Source organism: Aristolochia californica, unplaced genomic scaffold, assembly GCF_029961685.1.
Source record: "Aristolochia californica isolate CCGP_79_NKW_82.1479 unplaced genomic scaffold, dmAriCali1.0.hap1 SCAF_1, whole genome shotgun sequence".
Lineage (NCBI taxonomy): Eukaryota > Viridiplantae > Streptophyta > Magnoliopsida > Piperales > Aristolochiaceae > Aristolochia > Aristolochia californica.
In genome coordinates, this window is record NW_027181770.1 from 58,404,840 (window position 1) to 58,424,856 (window position 20,017).

Here is a 20,017-nt window from a genome sequence, read left to right on the forward strand (position 1 = left end):
AATATTAAAATCTTGAATTTATATAAATAAAAAGAGGGTATTTTATTATATAAGATTACTCTTATAAAATATTTTATTAGATAATTTTTTTAACTATTCTTTTAATAAACTAAGATAAGTTTTAATATGTTTAAATTAATCATACTTAATTTTATAATATCTAAAATGAAGGGCGAGAGGGCAGAAAAGGGTGGGAGCGAAAGAAACAAGTGAACTAACAAACTCTATTTCGGGAAATATCCATTTCTGGTCTCTTGAGCAACAAATAAGGTACAGGCGGTTTTCATGGTGAGAGGTTAAAAAATAAAGAAATTCCCACTTCTCCAGCACTCACCAGCCAGTCATGGATGCTCTCGTACACCTGACCAACTCACTCTTCAACTGGTTTCTTCCCCCCATATTTTTCTTCTTCTCCCTTTTGTTCCTTCCATCATTCTATCTCTTCAAGCTCCTCAAATGGCTTCTCATCCCTAGGTTTCCTGAAAACATGAAGTCCAAGGTGGTGATCATCACTGGTGCATCTTCTGGCGTTGGAGAGGTAAGAAAATGGGAACTCAGCAACAGTACCCAGATTTCATTTCTAACTCTTTTCTCAAACTCGCCATGTTAAACTTTTGCAGCAAATAGCTTACCAATATGCAAAGAGAGAAGCCCTTCTCGTCCTTGTTGCAAGGAGAGAGCACGCCCTTGAACAAGTCGCTGTGTATGCCCGTAAACTAGGCTCCCCTGATGTCCTGGTTGCTCCAGCAGACGTTTCTAAACCGGATGAGTGCCGGGAAGTCATCGAGAAAGCTGTTAGATACTTTGGACGGAGTGAGTGAATGAACTAAACCGATGTTTCTTTTTTTTCTTCTTCTTTCTGTGATGGCTATCATTTATGTTCTTGAACAAATTACAGTTCCAATCTGCTCATAATACAACCATTTGGAGAGGGTGAAGGAGTCCCATTTGCATTCCTTCAGTGAAGGAATTTGTCTCTAGCTACTTTAGGGTTTTCTCAAGATAGCTTTTACCTGTACATGGTATCAGAAACATAGAATTGCCCGTTTCAGGGAATCCCAACCATTTCCATTTCCATAACTATATTAGGAATAACTTGGAATGCGTTTTGCAGTAAATCACTTGTTCACCAATGCCGGCTTCGGTTCCTTCTATCAGTTCACCGATATAGTAGATATTTCCCTTTTCACTTCAATAATGGTAATCACTGCAATTGTTATAATTCTTCATTAGCTCTAGCAAACAACTCCGGTGTAACAATATCTTCACCATTTCAGGATACAAATTTTTGGGGTTCAGTATACTGCACCTATTACGCAATTCCTCACCTCAGGAGAAGCAATGGCCGGATTATTGTCACCGCTTCGATGGCAGGAGTGGTTCCCCAGCCAAATCTTAGCATCTACAATGTAAAGACATCCTGAACCCCTTTGTTTTAACAAATACTCTCCTGTTCTTCTCTTTCTCAAATTGGCGTTTGTGGATCGGTCTGTGTCTGGTTTCAGGCAAGCAAGGCAGCGTTGATACAATTTTATAAGACACTGAGAGTGGAGCTTGGGTCTGAAGTAAAAATCACAATAGTAACCCCTGGCGCCATGGAATCTGAGTTTACCAAAGGCAAAAGCTTACTGAAAGAAGGTGAAATGGGGATAGATGAAGTTGGAAGAGATGTAAGAAAGATTTTACTCTTTTGTTGTTTTTTGGCCCACCTCCTACCTTAATGGCTATGCTGTTATATGACAGTGGTTGTTTTGTTGCAGGTTATTCTTGGTCCATTGCCAGTGGAGTTTGGCAAGAGCGCAGCAGCACGTATAGTGGATGAAGCATGTAAGGGTGCAAGCTATGTGCTCACTCCCCCATGGGTTCGGGTCGCCGGAGTAGCAACTATCATTGCACCTGAGCTCGTGGAATCAATTTTCAGCTACGTTTACAGGACGGGACCAGGAAATGACAGAAGGAATACACTTAGCAAGAGGCTTGCTGACGCAGGAGCCAAGCGTTTCTGCTACCCAGAATCTATCCTTTCTCCGAAAATAAAGGCAGACTGAAGTTTATGTGAAGATAATCGATCACAATAATAATAGTTTAAATTTTCTCTCCACTTGGTTTGTGTTTAGAGCCAGGTTCAAAATACCGGGGAAGCTTAAGTCTGTTTGTGAGAATTCAACTTTTGTTGGATATGCAATGAAAGCATGTGAACTTATGAAAATTATTCATGGTATAAGAAAAGATGTAAACTTATGTAAAATTATGCAATGAAAAGATGTAAACAAACTTATGTAAAATTATGCAATGAAAAGATGTTAACTTATGTAAATTTTATTTTATTTTTTTGTTCTCATCGACAAATCTCTTCATGAACCAGTCAATATCTCTCAGGCTTTATGTTCTTCTTGCCTATGATTGAAGAACTCAAACCATAGAATTCACTATACATCCAAATCTATCTATCATCACAAGAAAATTAAAGCAATTCTCAACCTTCCTATATACAAAACTAGCTTTTGAAGAATATACACTAAATTCATCCTTTTGGGCCTCCCTCAATTTGCAAGAATCACAAATCCCAGACCCAAGACCCATTTTTTTTCCAAAGGAAGATCAAAGAAATCACCTCTCTCAGGCCAATACAAGCTTTTGCAGTAGTATTCCATGATCAAATCTCTCCTTTCTATGTTGATGTCCCCGAGAAATGGACCGTATCTCCACTGCCACTTATTGTTTCATTTCTGTCAATTCAAATTCTAAACACTTTTGGGGGGGGGGGGGGGGGGGGGGGTGTTGTTAGTGGGGTTAGTCCACAATGAAGTAAAAAACACCTCACTGTCATTGGACGCATTTCCAAGAACATCGCTACACCCTCTCTGCATGACCCCTCCCATGGGCCATTTTTCTCTGATCTATCTTTTCAAAAAAGTATTCCACATAAATTATTGTGTCTCCTTCAGAATCACTCTGTTTCAACCAACACTGTTCTACCTAAAGAGATTATAATTCCCCTAACAACTACACTTCTGTGAAGTGCCCCACCGGTGCTCATCTTACCTATTGATTCACCTTCCCATTTAACCTCCTTTGTGGTAGAATTCAACTTACATGTTTTTGAATTCAGATTGGGTGGCTTGGGAGAACTACTTCCTTGGATTAGCACATTGTCCAACTCACCATTTTCCTCTTCTTCAATCTCTTCCTCCTCAATTTCTTCTTCTTCTTTCAATTTAAGCCCATCTCCCACCTTAGGCTCCCCTTGAAAGTGACTAGAACAGTAATCTCTCCAAATTCTATTGATCAGCTTTGAGGTGGTTGCTCGCATGGCCTTCCTTTTAGACTGCACCGGGACAAGTGCAGCCCTAGGGTTCAAATTTACTTCCTTTTTGACTAGTATCTTCTTATTCATAACTAACTTAGGATGATGCCTCTCCTCCATCTCGTCTAAAAGAACAGAAACAAAAGCACACTTGCAAATTGCATCATCTTGATACACAGAAAACTGTCGAAGGATTATCAGTCCATGGACAACTACATATCTCTCAACAGCACTTGGATTTTGAAGAAACATATGCAGGATCATCCCGCTCAAACTCAGAAACTTTCTTAATGACATCAGGAAAAGAGTGCTTGGAAGCTCGGCCTTGCTCTTTTAACAGTTTGAAGATGCCTATTGTAAGCTTTGCAGTTTTGAGGATTGGTTCATACCATGGAGAATACTGCTTTGACTGCCTGCCAAGTCTGTACCTAAACTTTTGAGAGACAACCAAGCAAGGCTTTAGTTAACACAATTAAAATAAGAATAATTGCTAAAATCCTGTAACAAACTACAGGAAGAACAATTATGCCAATCTAAAATCTGAGCAAAATAAAACTGCAATATAAATATATTAGCAAAACTAAGCATATCTTCTGTTCCTGCATATATCTAAAAAGATCTGAAAAATTATTTCAAATTCATTATTAACCTCCAATGTTCTATTAAAGGCCATGCATACATAAACTAATTCATTGCAGTACTTGAAAATTTTCAGAAAAACAGTTTGCCACTTTTGTTTTCCATTTCTCAGCAGACAAAACTATCTTCTCATCATGTTTAAACAGCAGGCTTAGACTGGGCGCAAAAGTTTTAGAGTTTTCTCAATGGACACTTGGTACTCTTTGGGTCTTTTAGCTGTCTGTCCTTTCATGGCAAAAAAATCACCCTGCTATAGCAAGTGGATGAGTATTAGTAATTGTTTGGACCAGTTTTTTTTTATAAAGTAATTGTTTGGACCAGTAATGCAATTATTGGAGTGTTGGCGATATGAGCTAAGATAGATTAGTATTCTTACTGTTAATTTCCAAGTTCTATTAAAATTGCCTTGAATAGTTGCTTAATACCCAAGATTGCGTTGAGTAAAGTGTCTAGGTTTAATGTATTTGAGCCTTAGTTTTAATCCTACTTAGAAAGAGAGCAACAAGTGCTTCAAAAAACAATCTATATAATGTAGGCTTATAAGCCGTTAGAACCAAGCAAACAACACAAAGCATAATTATGCCTTATAAAGAAAATATAACTCTCATTGCTCTTCTAATTTTTTTTCTTCTTTCATTTCTATTGTTGTGCCAGCCAGTCTAACATACACCAGCTAAGTGTGTAGACACATAAAAGGGCACGAGCTTAGTCAAGCTTATGTCCAATATCTGGTATCAAAGTGAGACAATTAGGAGGAATTTTTTGCATAATTGCACAGTGAAGGAGAAAACCTCAATTTACTCGTGGTCATATACCAGAAGGTTGAGTTGACTCGAGTTTCCTAGTAGTAGAAAAAAGGGTAGAGATGACATCTAGTCAACAAGATAGTCCACCCAATTGACCGGATATCAATAGCGAGAAAAAAATAGAGAAGAGGGTTTTAACAAGGTGATCACTGCAGTTGCAATACTTGCCAAATCTGAAGTGTTAGCGAGATCATTGATGCTTGGTGCTACAAAACCTCGTTTTCCAACATTAAAGATAGAGATAGATATCAAACCCAGATTGCTAGCGCGAGTGAGGAGTAGAGGACAAAGAGTCACCACCATCATAGAGTCGAAGGATCTGTCTTACCTATCAATTGATGAACAGATGGGTTCTCTTTTAGTATATGAGTAGAGACTCTTGGAGAAGACAATGGATGGTGTTGTAGAGTAAATTGATGTTGTGGGGCAACAGAAACAAGTCATCTACCTCAAAAGAAAGTGCCAAGTGATTACAATACCAAAACAAAGAACAAAAAAACAAAGGGACACAGATGATCGTGCCGTTGGGGATGTAGTAGCTGGGATCCTTTTTAATTTGTTTACATTCTATGCTCATTGGACTCTTCTTGTTATGATGGTCAGTTTTATTAATTTGAAGAGACCTTCATCTCTCCTATGCATAATTTTTTATTTGGTTTGATTTTTCTGTCTTCACATGAGATTTTGTGATTTCAAAGTTTGACCCTGTCTCATTTCTTCATTCTTGCTTCTTTTTTCGTAGACTTCACTTCCTAATTAGGTTTTTCTACTTCACCTAACACTCTTATCTCCTTATTTTTACCCTCCTACTTTTTTATTGCAATTTTTTTTTTTCTCCCAAGTTTGCCTATTATGTCAATATAATCTAAAGGCCAAAGGAGTGTGGTTGACGCCATTATAAGGGATTTCTATGGCGATACCTAGATTGCCCAAAAGTTCATTTCTTCTCTCAAACTCACCATGATATGCATGCCATCCAAGGTATTTTTTTTTAATAATTATCACAAATATAATCATCCCACACAATTCATTTAATCTTGACCAACCTATGTTCATCACGCTTTCAAGTACTTCTCATGTGGTCGATCAGATTCAACATTTTACTCAACATTTAAATTACAATAAATCATGAATTGAATCAAAGCCAAGCAACACATAAGAAGACTGTGACCCAAATTCTAGTGTACATGGGAAAATTCAAGTTTTTGCTTAAACCTTGATCTTTGAGTTTTATATGATTTTACTCATAAGTTTCAATCCCAAAGATAAGAGTTGACTAACACACACTAATGGTCTCTCCATTCTAGGCACATATGCAACCCATTTGGTTCTAATATATGACTATCAAAATATACCTGCCTATCATGTATATGAACATTTTTTGGTTCGTAGATTTATCCAAATCATTAGCTTTTACTTACAATATGAAGCTAGTAAATATGATTGGCCAGATTTGTGTATGCAATATTTCTAAGAAACATTTTTCTTATGCTAGGCTCAGTACGTGTGATGGCATGTGTAACTCTCACACCATAAGCAAAAAGGCATCTTATGAGGTCTACTTCTCTTTTTTTTTTTTTTTTTTGTATCAGAGGTCTACTTCTCTTTATTTTCCTATTCAGGTGTAAGAGGTTAAGGAAACTATGAAATTTAAAATTTGAGCTCAAGGCTTTGTCCTAAACTGTTTCTATTGCATTAGATAAATTTCACTTGTTCAGAGAGGGCATAATGAGCTTTCTTCCTCTTATAAATCCATCCTTCCTTTTTAATGTTCCACCATGGGTGAATAGCTCTTTTCCAATCTTCATTTCCAATTGAGAATATATTCATTCCAATTTTTCCAAATAAAGCACCATCCAAAACCTAGTGTTACACGTAAATTTCACAATGTGGAAGACGATAATCTCAAAATAAGTACACTTCCACACTGTCTAATCATTAAACTTGTGTAGAGTTGATTTTAAATTTTTTATTTTCTTTGTATAGTTTGTGGCAATTTTTGTTTTAGTTGACCATTAGATCACTGGTCAAGCTTAAAGGATTTTAGATTATGAGTACTAAGATTTAAGCTTAGAGATTCTACTCACTGAGTAGATGAGTCCCTTAAGGATCTCATTATCAATCTTCACTTTTTTCACACTTTCCTTCTAGCACCTCCACTGAGAGTTTAAGGATTTGTTCACAGTAATAGACCTAGATATTTATAAAAATAAATAAACTTTCTTTCAAGTAAGATACAGAAGAGTTCATAAACAGTAAAAATAGAAATAGCTCTTACTTCTCTGATATCGGAAATATATGCTTTTTCATCTGAAATGTCCTCCGGCCTGAAAAACCTCCGGACATTGACTTTAGTTGATTCAGGGTTTGCTTGTTTAGATCCCTGAGGTGTGACCTCAATCTCCAGCAATTTGGCACTCAACATAGGCGTTCAGACCAATGCTTCCTCCAGTTTTGTAACTTGCCATTTCCTCTGTTTCTTCATGGAAGTGAGACGGAGCCACATACACAAAGTCCTGCACAGAATACTCAACCTTCCTGTAAACAAAATGCTTTTGAAGAATTTAAATTAAATTCATCCTTTTGGGCCTCCCTCAATTTGCAAGAATCACAAATCCCAGACCCAAGACCCATTTTTTTCTGAAGGAAGATCAAAGAAAGCACCTCTCTCAGGCCACTACAAGCTTTTGCAGTAGTATTCCATGGTCGAATCTCTCCTTTTCCTCTCCCCTTCTTTTGCCTTCATAATATTATAAGCGTTAATGTTTTCCTTTCCATGTTGATGTCCCCAAGAAATGGACCATATCTCCACTGCCATTTCTTGTTTCACTTCTGTCAATTAAAATTCTAGACACTAATTTATCAAAAACACCTCACTGTCATTAGAAGCATTCCCAAGAACAGTGCTACATCCTCTCTGCATGACCCTCCTATGGGCCATTTTTCTCTGATCTATCTTTTCAAACAAGTATTCCACATAAATTATTGTGTCCCCTTCAGAATCACTATCTGTTTCTACCAACACTGCTACTTAAGGAGATTATAATTCCCCTGACAACTGCACTTCTGTAAAGTGCCTCACCAGTGCTCGTCTTACCTATTGATTCACGTTCCTAGTTAACCTCCTTTGAGGTAGAATTCAGCTTACATGTTTTTGAATTCAGATTGGGTGGCTTGGGAGAACTACTTCCTTGGATTAGCACACTGTCCAACTCACCATTTTCCTCTTCTTCAATCTCTTCCTCCTCAATTTTTCTTCTTCTTTCAATTTAAGCCCATCTCCCACCTTAGGCTCCCCTTGAAAGTGACTAGAACAGTAATTTCTCCAAATTCTATTGATCAGCTTTGTGGTGGTTGCTCGCATGGCCTTCCTTTTAGACTGCACAGGGGCAAGTGCTGCCCTAGGGTTCAAATTTACTTCCTTTTTGACTAGTATCTTCTTATTCATAACTTAGGATGATGCCTCTCCTCATTCTCATCTAAAAGAACAGAAACAAAAGCACACTTGCAAATTGCATCATCTTGATACACAGAAAACTGTCGAAGGATTATCTGTCCATGGACGACTACATATCTCTCAACAGCACTTGGATTTTGAAGAAACATAAGCAGGATCATCCCGCTCAAACTCAGAAACTTTCTTATAGACATCAGGAAAAGAGAGCTTGGAGCTTAGTGAGCTTTGCAGTTTTGAGGACTGGTTCATACCATGGAGAATACTGCTTTGACTGCCTGCCAAGTCTGTACCTTAACATTTGAGAGAAAACCCAGCAAGGCTTTAGTTAACACAATTAAAATAAGAATAATTGCTAAAATCTTGTAAAAAACTACAGGAAGAACAATTATGCCAATCTAAAATCTGAGCAAAATAAAAATGCAATATAAATATATTGGCAATACTAATCATATCTTCTGTTCCTGCATATATCTAAAAAGATCTAACAAATTATTTCAAATTCATTATCAACCTCCAATGTTCTATTAAAGGCCATGCATACATAAACTAATTCATTGCAGTACTTGAAAATTTTCAGAAAAACAGTTTGCCACTTTTGTTTTCTATTTCTCAGTAGACAAAACTATCTTCTCATCATGTTAAATAGCAGGCTGATTAAAATAATTTAATTTTATCATAAAATGCCCAGGACAGATGCAAACACCATTATTGAAAGTACAGACATAATATTGTCCAAGAAATAGAAAGAAAAAAACAATCACAGTAGTAGGATTTTGCTCCACCATCTCAGCCTTCCAAATAGATCAGAGCAATACTAGATATCCTACTATAAGTACATGTTCGGCCATAATTTGAAATAATCACAAGCATAGACACCAGTAACAAAAAAAATAGAAAAAAATGCCACAAGACGAGCCAACCATAAAATTTAGAAAAAAGTGCCACCAGTAACTATAAAATTTAGATATTTTACCATTTCATCTTCATTGGTCTTGATATAAAATTTATTGTGAGAACCTGATATGTTTCTTCGGTTTTGCTTTTTTCATTGACTTTCTATATTCCTCTTCCTGCAACAGACGAGCCAACTTCTCAACCTCAATTTCATGAACAATGCCTGAACTTGAAAGAGAATTTTCTCGATCATCACCATCCTTAATTTGCATAGTCCCATTTAAGACTACAGCTTCTAGTTGGCTTAAGTCATTCCTCTTCTTACACTCATCCAATAGAGTCACAAAAACAAATAATTTAGAAAAGATCTCATCTTTTGCTGTTGAAGTATAATCCACCAACGAGTTGAGTGTAGATGAATTCACCCATTGAGACAACAAAGTCCTTGCTCGGCACTCCATAAAAGGTTTTCGTTGCACTCATAGATCGTACAACTGTTGCAAGCAACTCTTCGAGACTCAAATTTGGATTTCCACAACGTGTAGGCTATAGTTTTTGAAATACTTCAACACAAATTTTAGCCTTATCTTAGAAGTAACCAATGCCTCTGTATAAGTACTAGCTGGTTTGACACAATCATAATTTGCAAGATCCATTGAAATCCATATTACAGGAGATCCATCTTTATAACCAGAGATAGACCATTCTTCAATACATCCAAATCCTTCACACATCTTACACCCTTTTCCTTTTTTTTTTTTTTTCTGATAATTCAAGGGGTAACATCACAGCAATAATGTGCAAGTCCTCAACTTCAGACATCTCAAATGGCTTTGGAACTCTCGTCAAAATCATGGAGGATGAAATCACAAGCCTTCTGTTTTGCCGATTTCATCTTTACCATGTATTCCTTCCGTCAACTGGATAACTTCTAATTCTTCTTCAGCTACAAGACCGTCCTTAGTTTCATAGTTGGAAGACTTCTCATTTAAATGAATGGACTTCTCCTTGAAAACATGCAGCAACTCGTTTTGGCATTTTGCAAGATCCTGCTGAGCCTACAGTGGTCTCAGATGCTATCCGCTTCTTTTTTTCGTATGAACCGATGCCACCCCCCCAACATCCATTTTAGCACCATCATTTGAGTCTGATTTTGACCTTAGAGAACGCCTACAACCTCTGCCCTCACTATTCATTCCTGTAGCAAGAATTAATGTGACAACATGAATAACATAAACCAAAAAAGAAATTAAAATAACAAAAAAAGTGATGCCATACACACTAAAAAGCAAAGGAGATGAGGAACTACTCAATGCACTTAAGAAACACTTTCACTAGACTGATGGTTTAGGGTTTAGGTATTGAAGAGATCACAACAACCAAATAGTTAAATTGCCATGAAAGAGAGTTCAAAATAAAGTACATGGAGAAACCAAATCAAGCAAAACACCAAAATCAAGAAGAGAATTAACAAAGAAAACCTTGAGAACAATAGTGGAAAAGAAAAGAAAGACAAAACATACAGCAAAAAAATAAAGGATACTTGGAAACTAAACATAAAGCAACAAAACAAGATCAATAAACGCTAATTAACGTATATCACACAATGGTCCAAAATAAGGACATTTTTAAAGGAAAGGTTTTCTAAAAATTGTCTTTGTGTGAAACAGTATATAATACAAAAAGAAAATAAAGAACAAAAAAAAGAACAATAAACAGGTGAACTACAGGGCTCAAAGCAAAAGAAGGTTATGAACAAGGACTTGGCAAGGAGTCCCTGCAAGTTGTAGCAAAAATGAAAAATGAAAGCAAATGCTACAAGAAAAACACAAAGACACAGACTTAAACACAGGAAGTCAACATAAAGCACATTTAAAAACAAGAAAGGCTTAAAAGAGAAAGGCACAGACTTAAACACAGGAAGTCAACATAAAGCAAAAACAGGCTACCGGTATCCATGAATTTAAAGAAAATATATATTATTGAATTAAAAAATGAAGTTTTAGAACAATAAAGGAAGATGATAATCATATTATAATAATATCAAACTACTGAAATAAAAATGCAAAGAAAGTATTCTTGTAGCAAAAATTAATATGACAATGTAACACCTGCTGTCTCTGTTAACATATATATATATATATATATATATATATATATGTTAACATATATGGTCTTCTGTGAATATATATATGTTAACAGTCTCTGCCATCACTATTCATTTCTATAGCAAAATTAGTATGACAACATTAATAAAATAAATCAATGAAGAAATAAAAATAAAAAATACAGGTAATTGATAGACAATAGGAAGCAAAGGAGACGAAGAACTACTCAACACACTCAAGAACACTGTTTCACTAGATACAATGTGACAGTATTGATTGACTGAATGTAGCTGTATTGTCTGATTGGGTAAACTCACCTACACTCATCTCATTGGGTTGGATGATACTTCAACAGCAAAAACTCAGATCTTTTGCTAAATTGCCTGTTCTTGCAACTCTACTGGATGAGTGGAAGCTGAGAAAGAACATATGCCAACTAGAACCTGTAGTCTTGCATGAGACTTTGCAAATCTGTTACTCGCAATTCAGGCATTGTTGATGAAACTGAGGATGAGAACTGGCTCCTTCATTACAGGAAGAGTATAGTAAGTCAATATAAAAGCAAAACCAAAGAAAGAAATAACCAATGATTATCCTTTGTCGGCATATTACAAGTTATCTGTCAAAGAAATCAATGATTACAATTTCTTTGATGATGACAGTCTTTATTTGCATCCCAGTGGCTTCAAAATAAACAACAAAAGTAAACACAAAGCAAGAAATCAAGATCAATAAAGGTTTATTAATGCATTGCACATAATGGTACAAAATAAACAACATTTTTAGACAAAAGGTATTCTGGGTAAAGAAAAAGTTGTCTTTAAGCATAACATAATATAATGCAAAAAGAAAATGAGGGACAAAAAAAGGTGAATTACAGGGGCTCAAAGAAAAAGAAGGTTATGAACAATGAATAAGCAAGAAGTTCTTGAAGGTTGTATGAAACAAGAAAAAGGATCACAAATGCTACGGGAAAAAATCAAAGACACAAATAAACAGCCCAGGAAAATAGCACGGTTAACAGCAAGGCATTAAAGAGGATGACACAGACAAATACATGCCAAGCACAGGAAGTCAACATAAAGAAAAACCCAGCCAGGCCACCAGTATCCCTGAATTTAGGGGAAATGTATTATTCTGAGCTAAAAATGAAGTTCTTGCAAACAATTCTATAAAGAAAATAATAGTAAACAAAGTAACACGCTAAGAACAAAAACAAGAAAAGCTAAGGCAAACATAGAGCAAAAACATTGAGCACAGGCTCACAAGCGTTGCGTACTTAACAAAAGAACAGACCAAAAATATAGATCAGTATAATGCACAACATTGAATATAAACTCATAAGTGAGCAACATTCAATGAGGTGAATTCATTTTGTCTTAGTGATAAATAAGATGAAGAGGGATCGGGAACGTCATGGCAAAGTTCACAGAAAATGAAGCAAAAAGAATAAACTATCGGTAATAGATGCATTAAGATGAGTAAATTCAAGAAAGAAAATATAAGTTGTATCGGCGTAGGTGAATTCTACTGCACAGACAACAACCATGACGTAAATTGATTAGAGAAAAAAAATGCAAGAAAGAACACATTTGAACACGAAATTGAATCGAATGAGTGATAAGATACGAAAATGCAAAACCCATCACCAGAGTAAGAATTCAATTCTTAACGTTCCATCACATGGCCTTCAAAGATGGTGAAGAAAGAAAAAATCCGTACGAGAAACAGACATATCATATCAGAAAGAAAGAGAACTTCTGGCTTCACAAACGACAGTTTGCAGGAATATTAACGGAGAGTGACAAGAACGAGGAAGAACTTACTGAATTTTTGAAGGAACCAAACAAAAACCCAAAAGGCTGAACTCCCCATAGAAATTGAAACTCGCGTACGAGCAGTCGTTCTAAAAGCAAATAGGACTTGTAAATCATATTTATAACGACTTTTATAAAAGCAAGATATAGCCGTTATCTTTCTTGAATTTTTTTCTGTTATCGAGGGATGTTAATAGTCGCCACTCGTACAATAGATGCCAAAACTTGTTGTCTTTACACTAGGACCAAAAGGATAGCTTCTTCGTTTTAGTGCTTTGGCCTCATTCTTTTGTTGTAATGGTTTTATGTGCCTTTTGACATTGAATTGTGAGGACCACCAAACCCAACTATGAGACTGGTTAGAAACTCATGATCTTCAAACCCAACTATGAGACTGGTTAGAAACTCATGATCTTCAAACCCAACTATGAGACTTGTTAGAAACTCATGATCTTCAAACCCAACTATGAGACTTGTTAGAAACTCATGATCTTCTTGCTATTGGTCTTCCTAGCTTGGATAATAGGATGATAAGGTTTCCTCTTAGATCCTTTCAAAGGCTGAAACAAGTGATAGTTTATGCCATGGGGGAGGACCACATGGACTACCACATTGCATCTCTTGATGATGAATGATGATGAAGTGGAGAGGAGTTTGGACTACAAAAATATAATTAGTCAAACAATCACCTTAAATATGTAAGAAATTGGACCAACCAATAAAATAAAAAAACTCTCGAAGAAATTTTTTTTATAGCATATTGGTTCAGCTAGTCATGATCCTTCCTAACAATTCATACTAAAAGGAAACAAACAGTTCATGCCATAAAACACCCCATCCAATCAACCGAACAACATCGTTTGACTAAATAATAGAAATAAAAAATTATTTTTGCAAAAAAAAACCACAAAAGGCAAAAAAAGTAAAATGGGCAAAAGGAGATGACTGCATAGGAAGAAGTCAATCACTTTAGCTAGAGAATTTAAGAATTAAAGTGCCCAAGGTCCAAGGAGTTAACCCCTTGCATAAAAGTTAAGCACATCAATGATCATGACAAAAGAGTCAAGTACAAAGAAACAAAAAGTTTCAAATAAGAAAATTAAAACAAAAAGTTTCAAATAAGAAAATTAGAACCCACTAGGAGGAGTTGAACCTTCTATAAGATTCGAATCCATCATGGAATAGGACTCAAATCCAAGGACTTGATGAATTGTAAGAAGAAGAAAAGATTCAACTCCAAAGTACAAGAATTGAAAGCATAAGGCAAACAAGAAGAAAAGTGGAGTCAAATCCTAGTCACAATTTTTTTTTTTTGGAATTAAGGGAGGAGGGTTCAACCCATGGAGTAAAGAAATACAAAATAGGAGTCAAATACATGAGACGATTCAACTCCCATCACTTAGAAGAACACTAAAAAAGATTTTAACTCCACCTAATAGAAGGTTTTGAGACTAATAAGGAGTCAACCCCTATAAGGTGCAGAAGCCAAAGGAATGGAACCCAAGGGAGGATTCAATTGCAAAATCATGCATGGAAGAAAATGGAGTCAAATTCAATGCATAGGATTCAAACGTATGCTCCAAAAATTCAAAATTTTAGCATATAAGACCTAGATTTAAAAGTTGTAGGTAGCCAAATCTTGTAAGGACTTACCAACATATTCAATAAAAAATATATTATTTATTAATTAGTTTTTTATAATTTTTGGACCTAGTTTTCATCTATTTTTAGTAAATGCCAAAAAATAGTTTGTTCGTTCATAACGATTAATTTATTAAATGTTGAAAATAGTGCTATTTAACCCAAAATATCCCCAAATGAACTCTCTCTGTCTTTCTCCCCCATAGTGAAAATCAAGCTTTCTAAGCCCTCTCACATGACGTGAGAAGTTTTTGCCTCCTCTAAAACTTGAAAGGAAGACAAATTCTATAGTTTTCTTCATTGAACTAAGTATTTCTGCCCTTGTTCATTTAAATCCTTAATGAATACTTAGATTTTAATTTTTTAAATGTGTGCTAAGTAGTTTTAAGATCATATTTAATTCAACCATGAGATTATGAGTAGTTGTGCGATTAACAACCATTTGAAATCAGTTTTGTAGCCTCTTCTATTTTTAAATTATATTAATACATACTTGTATGTTGTTTCATTAGGCACTTGAAAGAGCTTTTATTAAGTATTAAAATTTGGGGATAAGGTTTCAAATCCACACACACACATATGAACTTGACTAAATATGATTGAAATATTTCTCTCTCTCTCTCTCTCACACACACACACAGACTATACTTTGAAATCAATCATTATATAAAGATGTTATGTGTACATTCCCTAGTTTGAAAACCAATCCCACATTTTTATTGAGCTTACATTTTCAAATCAATTTATTAAGGATCATTTTGAGCTAATTATATTTTCAAATCAAGTCATTAAGACTATTGGTTTGTGCTTTGATTGTAAAATTTTCCAATTGAAAAGTAATTTATATTGAGCTATATTGTAAGCAAGTAATCTTTGCAATTGGGTCAAGCCTTGAGTATCACCCCAAATTGTTTGAGAAAAACTGCCATAGTTGAGGAGTAGAAGTTGAGAAGTTGTGTTTAGTGTTGCGTGAGCCATAAGACCTTGTGTATAAACAAGTGGTGTTGAAAATCCCTTTGTGGGTCTACGCTGGTATACTCAGAGAGCTGTTGAAAATCTCAATAAGGGTCTAGGCTTGTGTAGCCTAGCACTGGTGGAAAATCCCTTTGTGAGTTTAGTCTAGTGTGCTTAGTTAGCTATTATAAACTTAAATGAAATTGTGCTTTTGTATCATAAGTTCTTGTGTGAGTGGAGTAGCATTGTAATTGGTCTTAGAGGTGATTGTTATAGATGGTGTAGGGTAACCCAAACTTAGTGGATTCTCAAGATGCTAAAACATATTGACGGGTGAAATAACAATCTGCATATTGACTATAAACCACTTAAAAAAATCCTATATATTGTTTGTTTGTAATTACTTCTTCCACGAGTACCATAGATCTATAAATTAAATTGACCTTACACTTTGAATTAGTTAAAACCATATAAGAACTAAGCAACACGAGTTAAAACTAAAAACAAAGGTGAACAAACTTTATTCACCTCCCTCTAGGCTTGTTCATCACTGGATCTTACAAACATTACCAATTCTACGAGCAAGAAGACATCAAAATAGGAAGAAATAATATGACTAGAAAAAATAATTAAAAAGAGTTGTTGTCCATTGCTATATTTTGTTCCATTACAAAAAAGAGCTCATTGTGTGGAGATTCCTTCAATTTGATTGCCTATTGTTCAGTCCCAAGCGATACCACAACAAAGTTAGAACCAAATCTCACAAAAGGTAATTTAGGATGCTAAATCTAATGCAAATCATTTGGTTGTGTTTTGGCTGATCATTAGTGCTTGTGTATAATAAAAAAGAATATGTGGCTCTAGCAAATCAACAGGCCTAATCACCACCAGCCATATGTGTGGTTGTAAAACAGCCTCTAGAATTAAATTATTCCATAAGATGGTGGCCTTTTAACTCTATGGTCACCAATTAACTTGCCATTTTTTTTTTTGACTCATAGTTTGATGGCTTGAGAAGATTGAAAGCTCTACAGGTAGGGTTCAACATGGAGGCATATTCCTTTCAAGGCCCGTTATCCGAAACACTGTTTCCTTGCAGCAAAAAGACAAAGTTTGGTAATGGAAGAGTTGTTGTGCTTGTTGTCGGTATTATTGCCTATGGTGGTAAAACACTTCCACATGAGAAAATAGCCACGAAGTAGGGGGGGTCAAATTGGACATGTTTGTCATTCGTAATTAATCACTTGAAAGACGTCTTAGAGACAAGGTAGGCACCAGACAATATGCAGTTCTCTCTTCTAAATTAGATAAAAAAGATGAAAAACTTTCATGCCTGCCCCTTATATTTTTAGCATAGCCAGATACCCTAGAAATAAAGTTTACCACATGGATATGGCTATAATTTGTGACAATTGAAAGACAAAGGCTGCATTATATTGTTGCCATTACAATGTAAACAAACATGGTATTTTTCATTTTCTATTTTTGTTTATTATCCTACACATGCTATCGATATTTATTTAAATTTTTCTTATTTTTATTAAGCTTTAAAAATAAAATTAAACTCACAACATTGTTGTAAATTTAATGAAGCAAATGAATTTCTTATAAATAGAGTAATTTTGCCAAAAAAAAAAAAACTTTTGGTGCCTATAAAGTTGATCCAGGTTCAAGTTCAACCTCCTTTCACTCAAACAAACATTATATGGTTGAACAATAGAAGAAAATAGAAGATTTATAGTGTTTAATGTCCATGTCAAGTTAACTAATTGTTAAGAATAATTTCACATTGATCCAGGATTAGAAAGGAAGATATCTCTTAACTTTGACTACTAATACAAGGAAGAACCTAAACCCAACTTTAACTCGATATAAAAATAGACACCTATGCACACATAAAGGGGACTTTCAAGATTGGTCTTCACATAAATCTAGGGTTGGAAAAGAAGGAGTCTCATATATTTGATTAATCATTTTTTGACAAACACAAACCTAACTTCAACAAAAACACATTCCATATGGGAAGAGAAGCCAATGCAAATTAAGATCTTCTTACAATGACCATGGTATCTCTTCACCAACAACTCCAAACACATCATGAATAGTCCTTTGAATAGTACATGGCCCACTACCCACATGGTGCACATTAGTTTCAACCTAAATATGGTAGTGCACCTCACGTGCCCTTGTACCTTTGATGGGACTTAAGCTCAAAAGCCATTACTAAGCTTTGGTAACATCACTAAAGTTCAAACTCATGCAGACCTTTACTTGGATCACACTTGGTCTTCTTCAACATCAGTTGAAGAGAAAGATCATTTAACAGGGAAAGATGGAAACCCCACTTGCAGTACAGTTTCTGCTAATGGCGGAAATATAGACTTGTCGATCAATATATACCAGTCCATTATATACGGGATTTTCAGCTTAAACTGTTTCACTGGCGAGCTTCTTTCCTTTTCATTTTAAAATGACAGGAGAGCTAGGTGTTGAGCACAAAGAAGGTTGTTTGCTTTGAGTTTGAGTTTGAGCTTGTTCTTTCATTGCATGATTTGATTTCCCTGCTATTTCACTTCATCGATGCTTTTATTGATTCTGAGAATGTTACTGTGTCTAGTCCCAGTTACTAATAAAGAAGAACACAAGAGCCTGCCTGCAATGAATGTATGCATTTTCACTTATGACTGTTTTTCTGTAACCAATAAAAGCTTCACAGATCCATTTTTATGTCTCTCTTTCTCTGTCTGATCTATAAATGACTTCTCATAATAGAGGTATCCATAAAAAGGGGTGGCACACTCCAGTCCCCATCATGTCAGTCTCACACTTTCATGAACACTGAAACAGAAAGAAAAGAGTGAAAAACAAGCCCAGACACCATGGTGGTTGATCTCTACAGAAGCAGAAAGCATTTCTCAGAATTATACCCAGAAGTATGTGATGATACTTTGAAGTTTTTGAAACATATTTTATGCTTTTCTGTGTTTATAACTGAACCTAATCACATTCATCTGCTAAGAAAATGAACTGGTTCTGGCAGTCAACCCATCAATCTAATCAGTAGTCTACGTACATAGTATTGATTTCACATACTCATTGCCTCTCATGAATTCAAAAACCTCTATGAGTGCCTCTCAAATACCTTCATTTCCCTTGCAGACATGGGGAAAAAAAAAATGAATCAGATCTACTTCGCCTGTACTGTTTGTCCACCCAAAAGCTTATTTAAGTACATGGTAGTTTCCCCCCTTGATCTTGAATCCACACCAGGAACAGCCTCTCTCGGGGTGAGATCTCCAGCAAAGTCATCCCTCCTGTTAGACCTCTCCGTTTCCATGATTTGCATGCATTAGTTTCAATAAATTGACCAAAACGACTTAATAACCGCGTCTGATGAAAGGAAGTTGGAATTATCGGCGTGACAGGAGGACAACTGTGACGTTGATCTTATCATGGACTGGAAGAAGATTCTTAGCCTGATTGGAGGTTGTTTGATGGGTTAGTGTGGTTTGCTATTGAGTGTGGTAGAGACGATTCCTTTCCTGTTCCTTTCTTGAAAGAATGGTAGTTACATACACAAGACGTAAACAAGAAGTGTCTGGTAATTATGGAGGCAACATGGAAAGGAGAGTCGGCATGCATCTGAACCACATCAAGAGGGTTTGTTGAATTTTTAAAGCACAGCTTTTTGACTGATTGTTAACGAAATTTATTTAAAAAATTAGGTCGGGATTAGGTTAATCAGTCGTGTCCTTTTCTTGGCTTAATAACGTCAACGCCTTGCTTTTCATAATCTTCTTCCACCTAGTTGATGAAGAAGGAAATATTATCTCAATAAATGTCATTTATATTGCAAATCTGTAATGTGATAATATGATTTCCTCTCCCTTTAATGTGCTTAACGTAATGTTTTCATTGATGGGTTTCTGGTGATTTTTGTTTTAATGGCGTAGAAGATCTGATAATCATCTTCAAGATGCATTAATTGATTCATCTAGAATTCTGAGACTTCGTAAACTGGTGACAGCGTCAAGATTCAAAACCAAGACAGCTTGAAAAACCACCCTTCGAAATGGAGTCAGCCTTGAATCAGAAACGAATTGTCATTATCATTAAAGAGATTTTCTTTCTGGGAATGCTTTCAATTTCTCAGCATGCATGTCTCTGGATCATATAGACTCTTACTCAGCTACAGCTGCAAGGCAGGCTGGAACTAAAAGGCAGTGATGATTTTGGTTTAAACCAAGGGATTGATCTCAATACATTCTCCCTCTTTACTGCTTTCTTCCCATTCAAATGGGCAAAGCAAAAGCTTTTGAAAAAGATGGCTTGTGAGGCACAAATGATTAAGACAAACCACAGATGAAAGCTTATCCCTTGCGAAAATATGTCTT

At 35.6% G+C, this 20,017-nt stretch overlaps 1 protein-coding gene and 1 long non-coding RNA gene across 2 annotated transcripts; one reads left to right on the plus strand and one right to left on the minus strand.

Moving 5' to 3' along the window:
- Positions 1-281: 281 nt before the first annotated feature.
- Positions 282-2,284, plus strand: LOC137963264 (11-beta-hydroxysteroid dehydrogenase 1A-like). The gene is made up of 6 exons (XM_068810420.1): positions 282-538; positions 621-813; positions 1,115-1,200; positions 1,278-1,409; positions 1,506-1,670; positions 1,761-2,284. The coding sequence occupies exons 1-6, from the start codon at positions 344-346 to the stop codon at positions 2,046-2,048; spliced, it is 1,059 nt and encodes a 352-aa protein (XP_068666521.1). The 5' UTR covers positions 282-343; the 3' UTR covers positions 2,049-2,284.
- Positions 2,285-9,344: 7,060 nt separating this feature from the next.
- LOC137963283 (uncharacterized) lies at positions 9,345-13,101 on the minus strand. The gene is made up of 3 exons (XR_011115195.1): positions 13,038-13,101; positions 11,529-11,735; positions 9,345-10,301 (listed from the first exon to the last, which is right to left on the minus strand). It is a non-coding gene; the product is annotated as an uncharacterized lncRNA (long non-coding RNA).
- Positions 13,102-20,017: the final 6,916 nt, after the last annotated feature.

Bases quoted from the DNA above. Each gene is read 5' to 3' on its own strand.
- LOC137963264 (XM_068810420.1), top strand. From the start codon at position 344: ATGGATGCTCTCGTACACCTGACCAACTCACTCTTCAACTGGTTTCTT. The intron at 539-620 runs GTAAGAAAATGG...AAACTTTTGCAG, and splicing joins CATCTTCTGGCGTTGGAGAG to CAAATAGCTTACCAATATGC. The intron at 1,410-1,505 runs GTAAAGACATCC...GTCTGGTTTCAG, and splicing joins CAAATCTTAGCATCTACAAT to GCAAGCAAGGCAGCGTTGAT.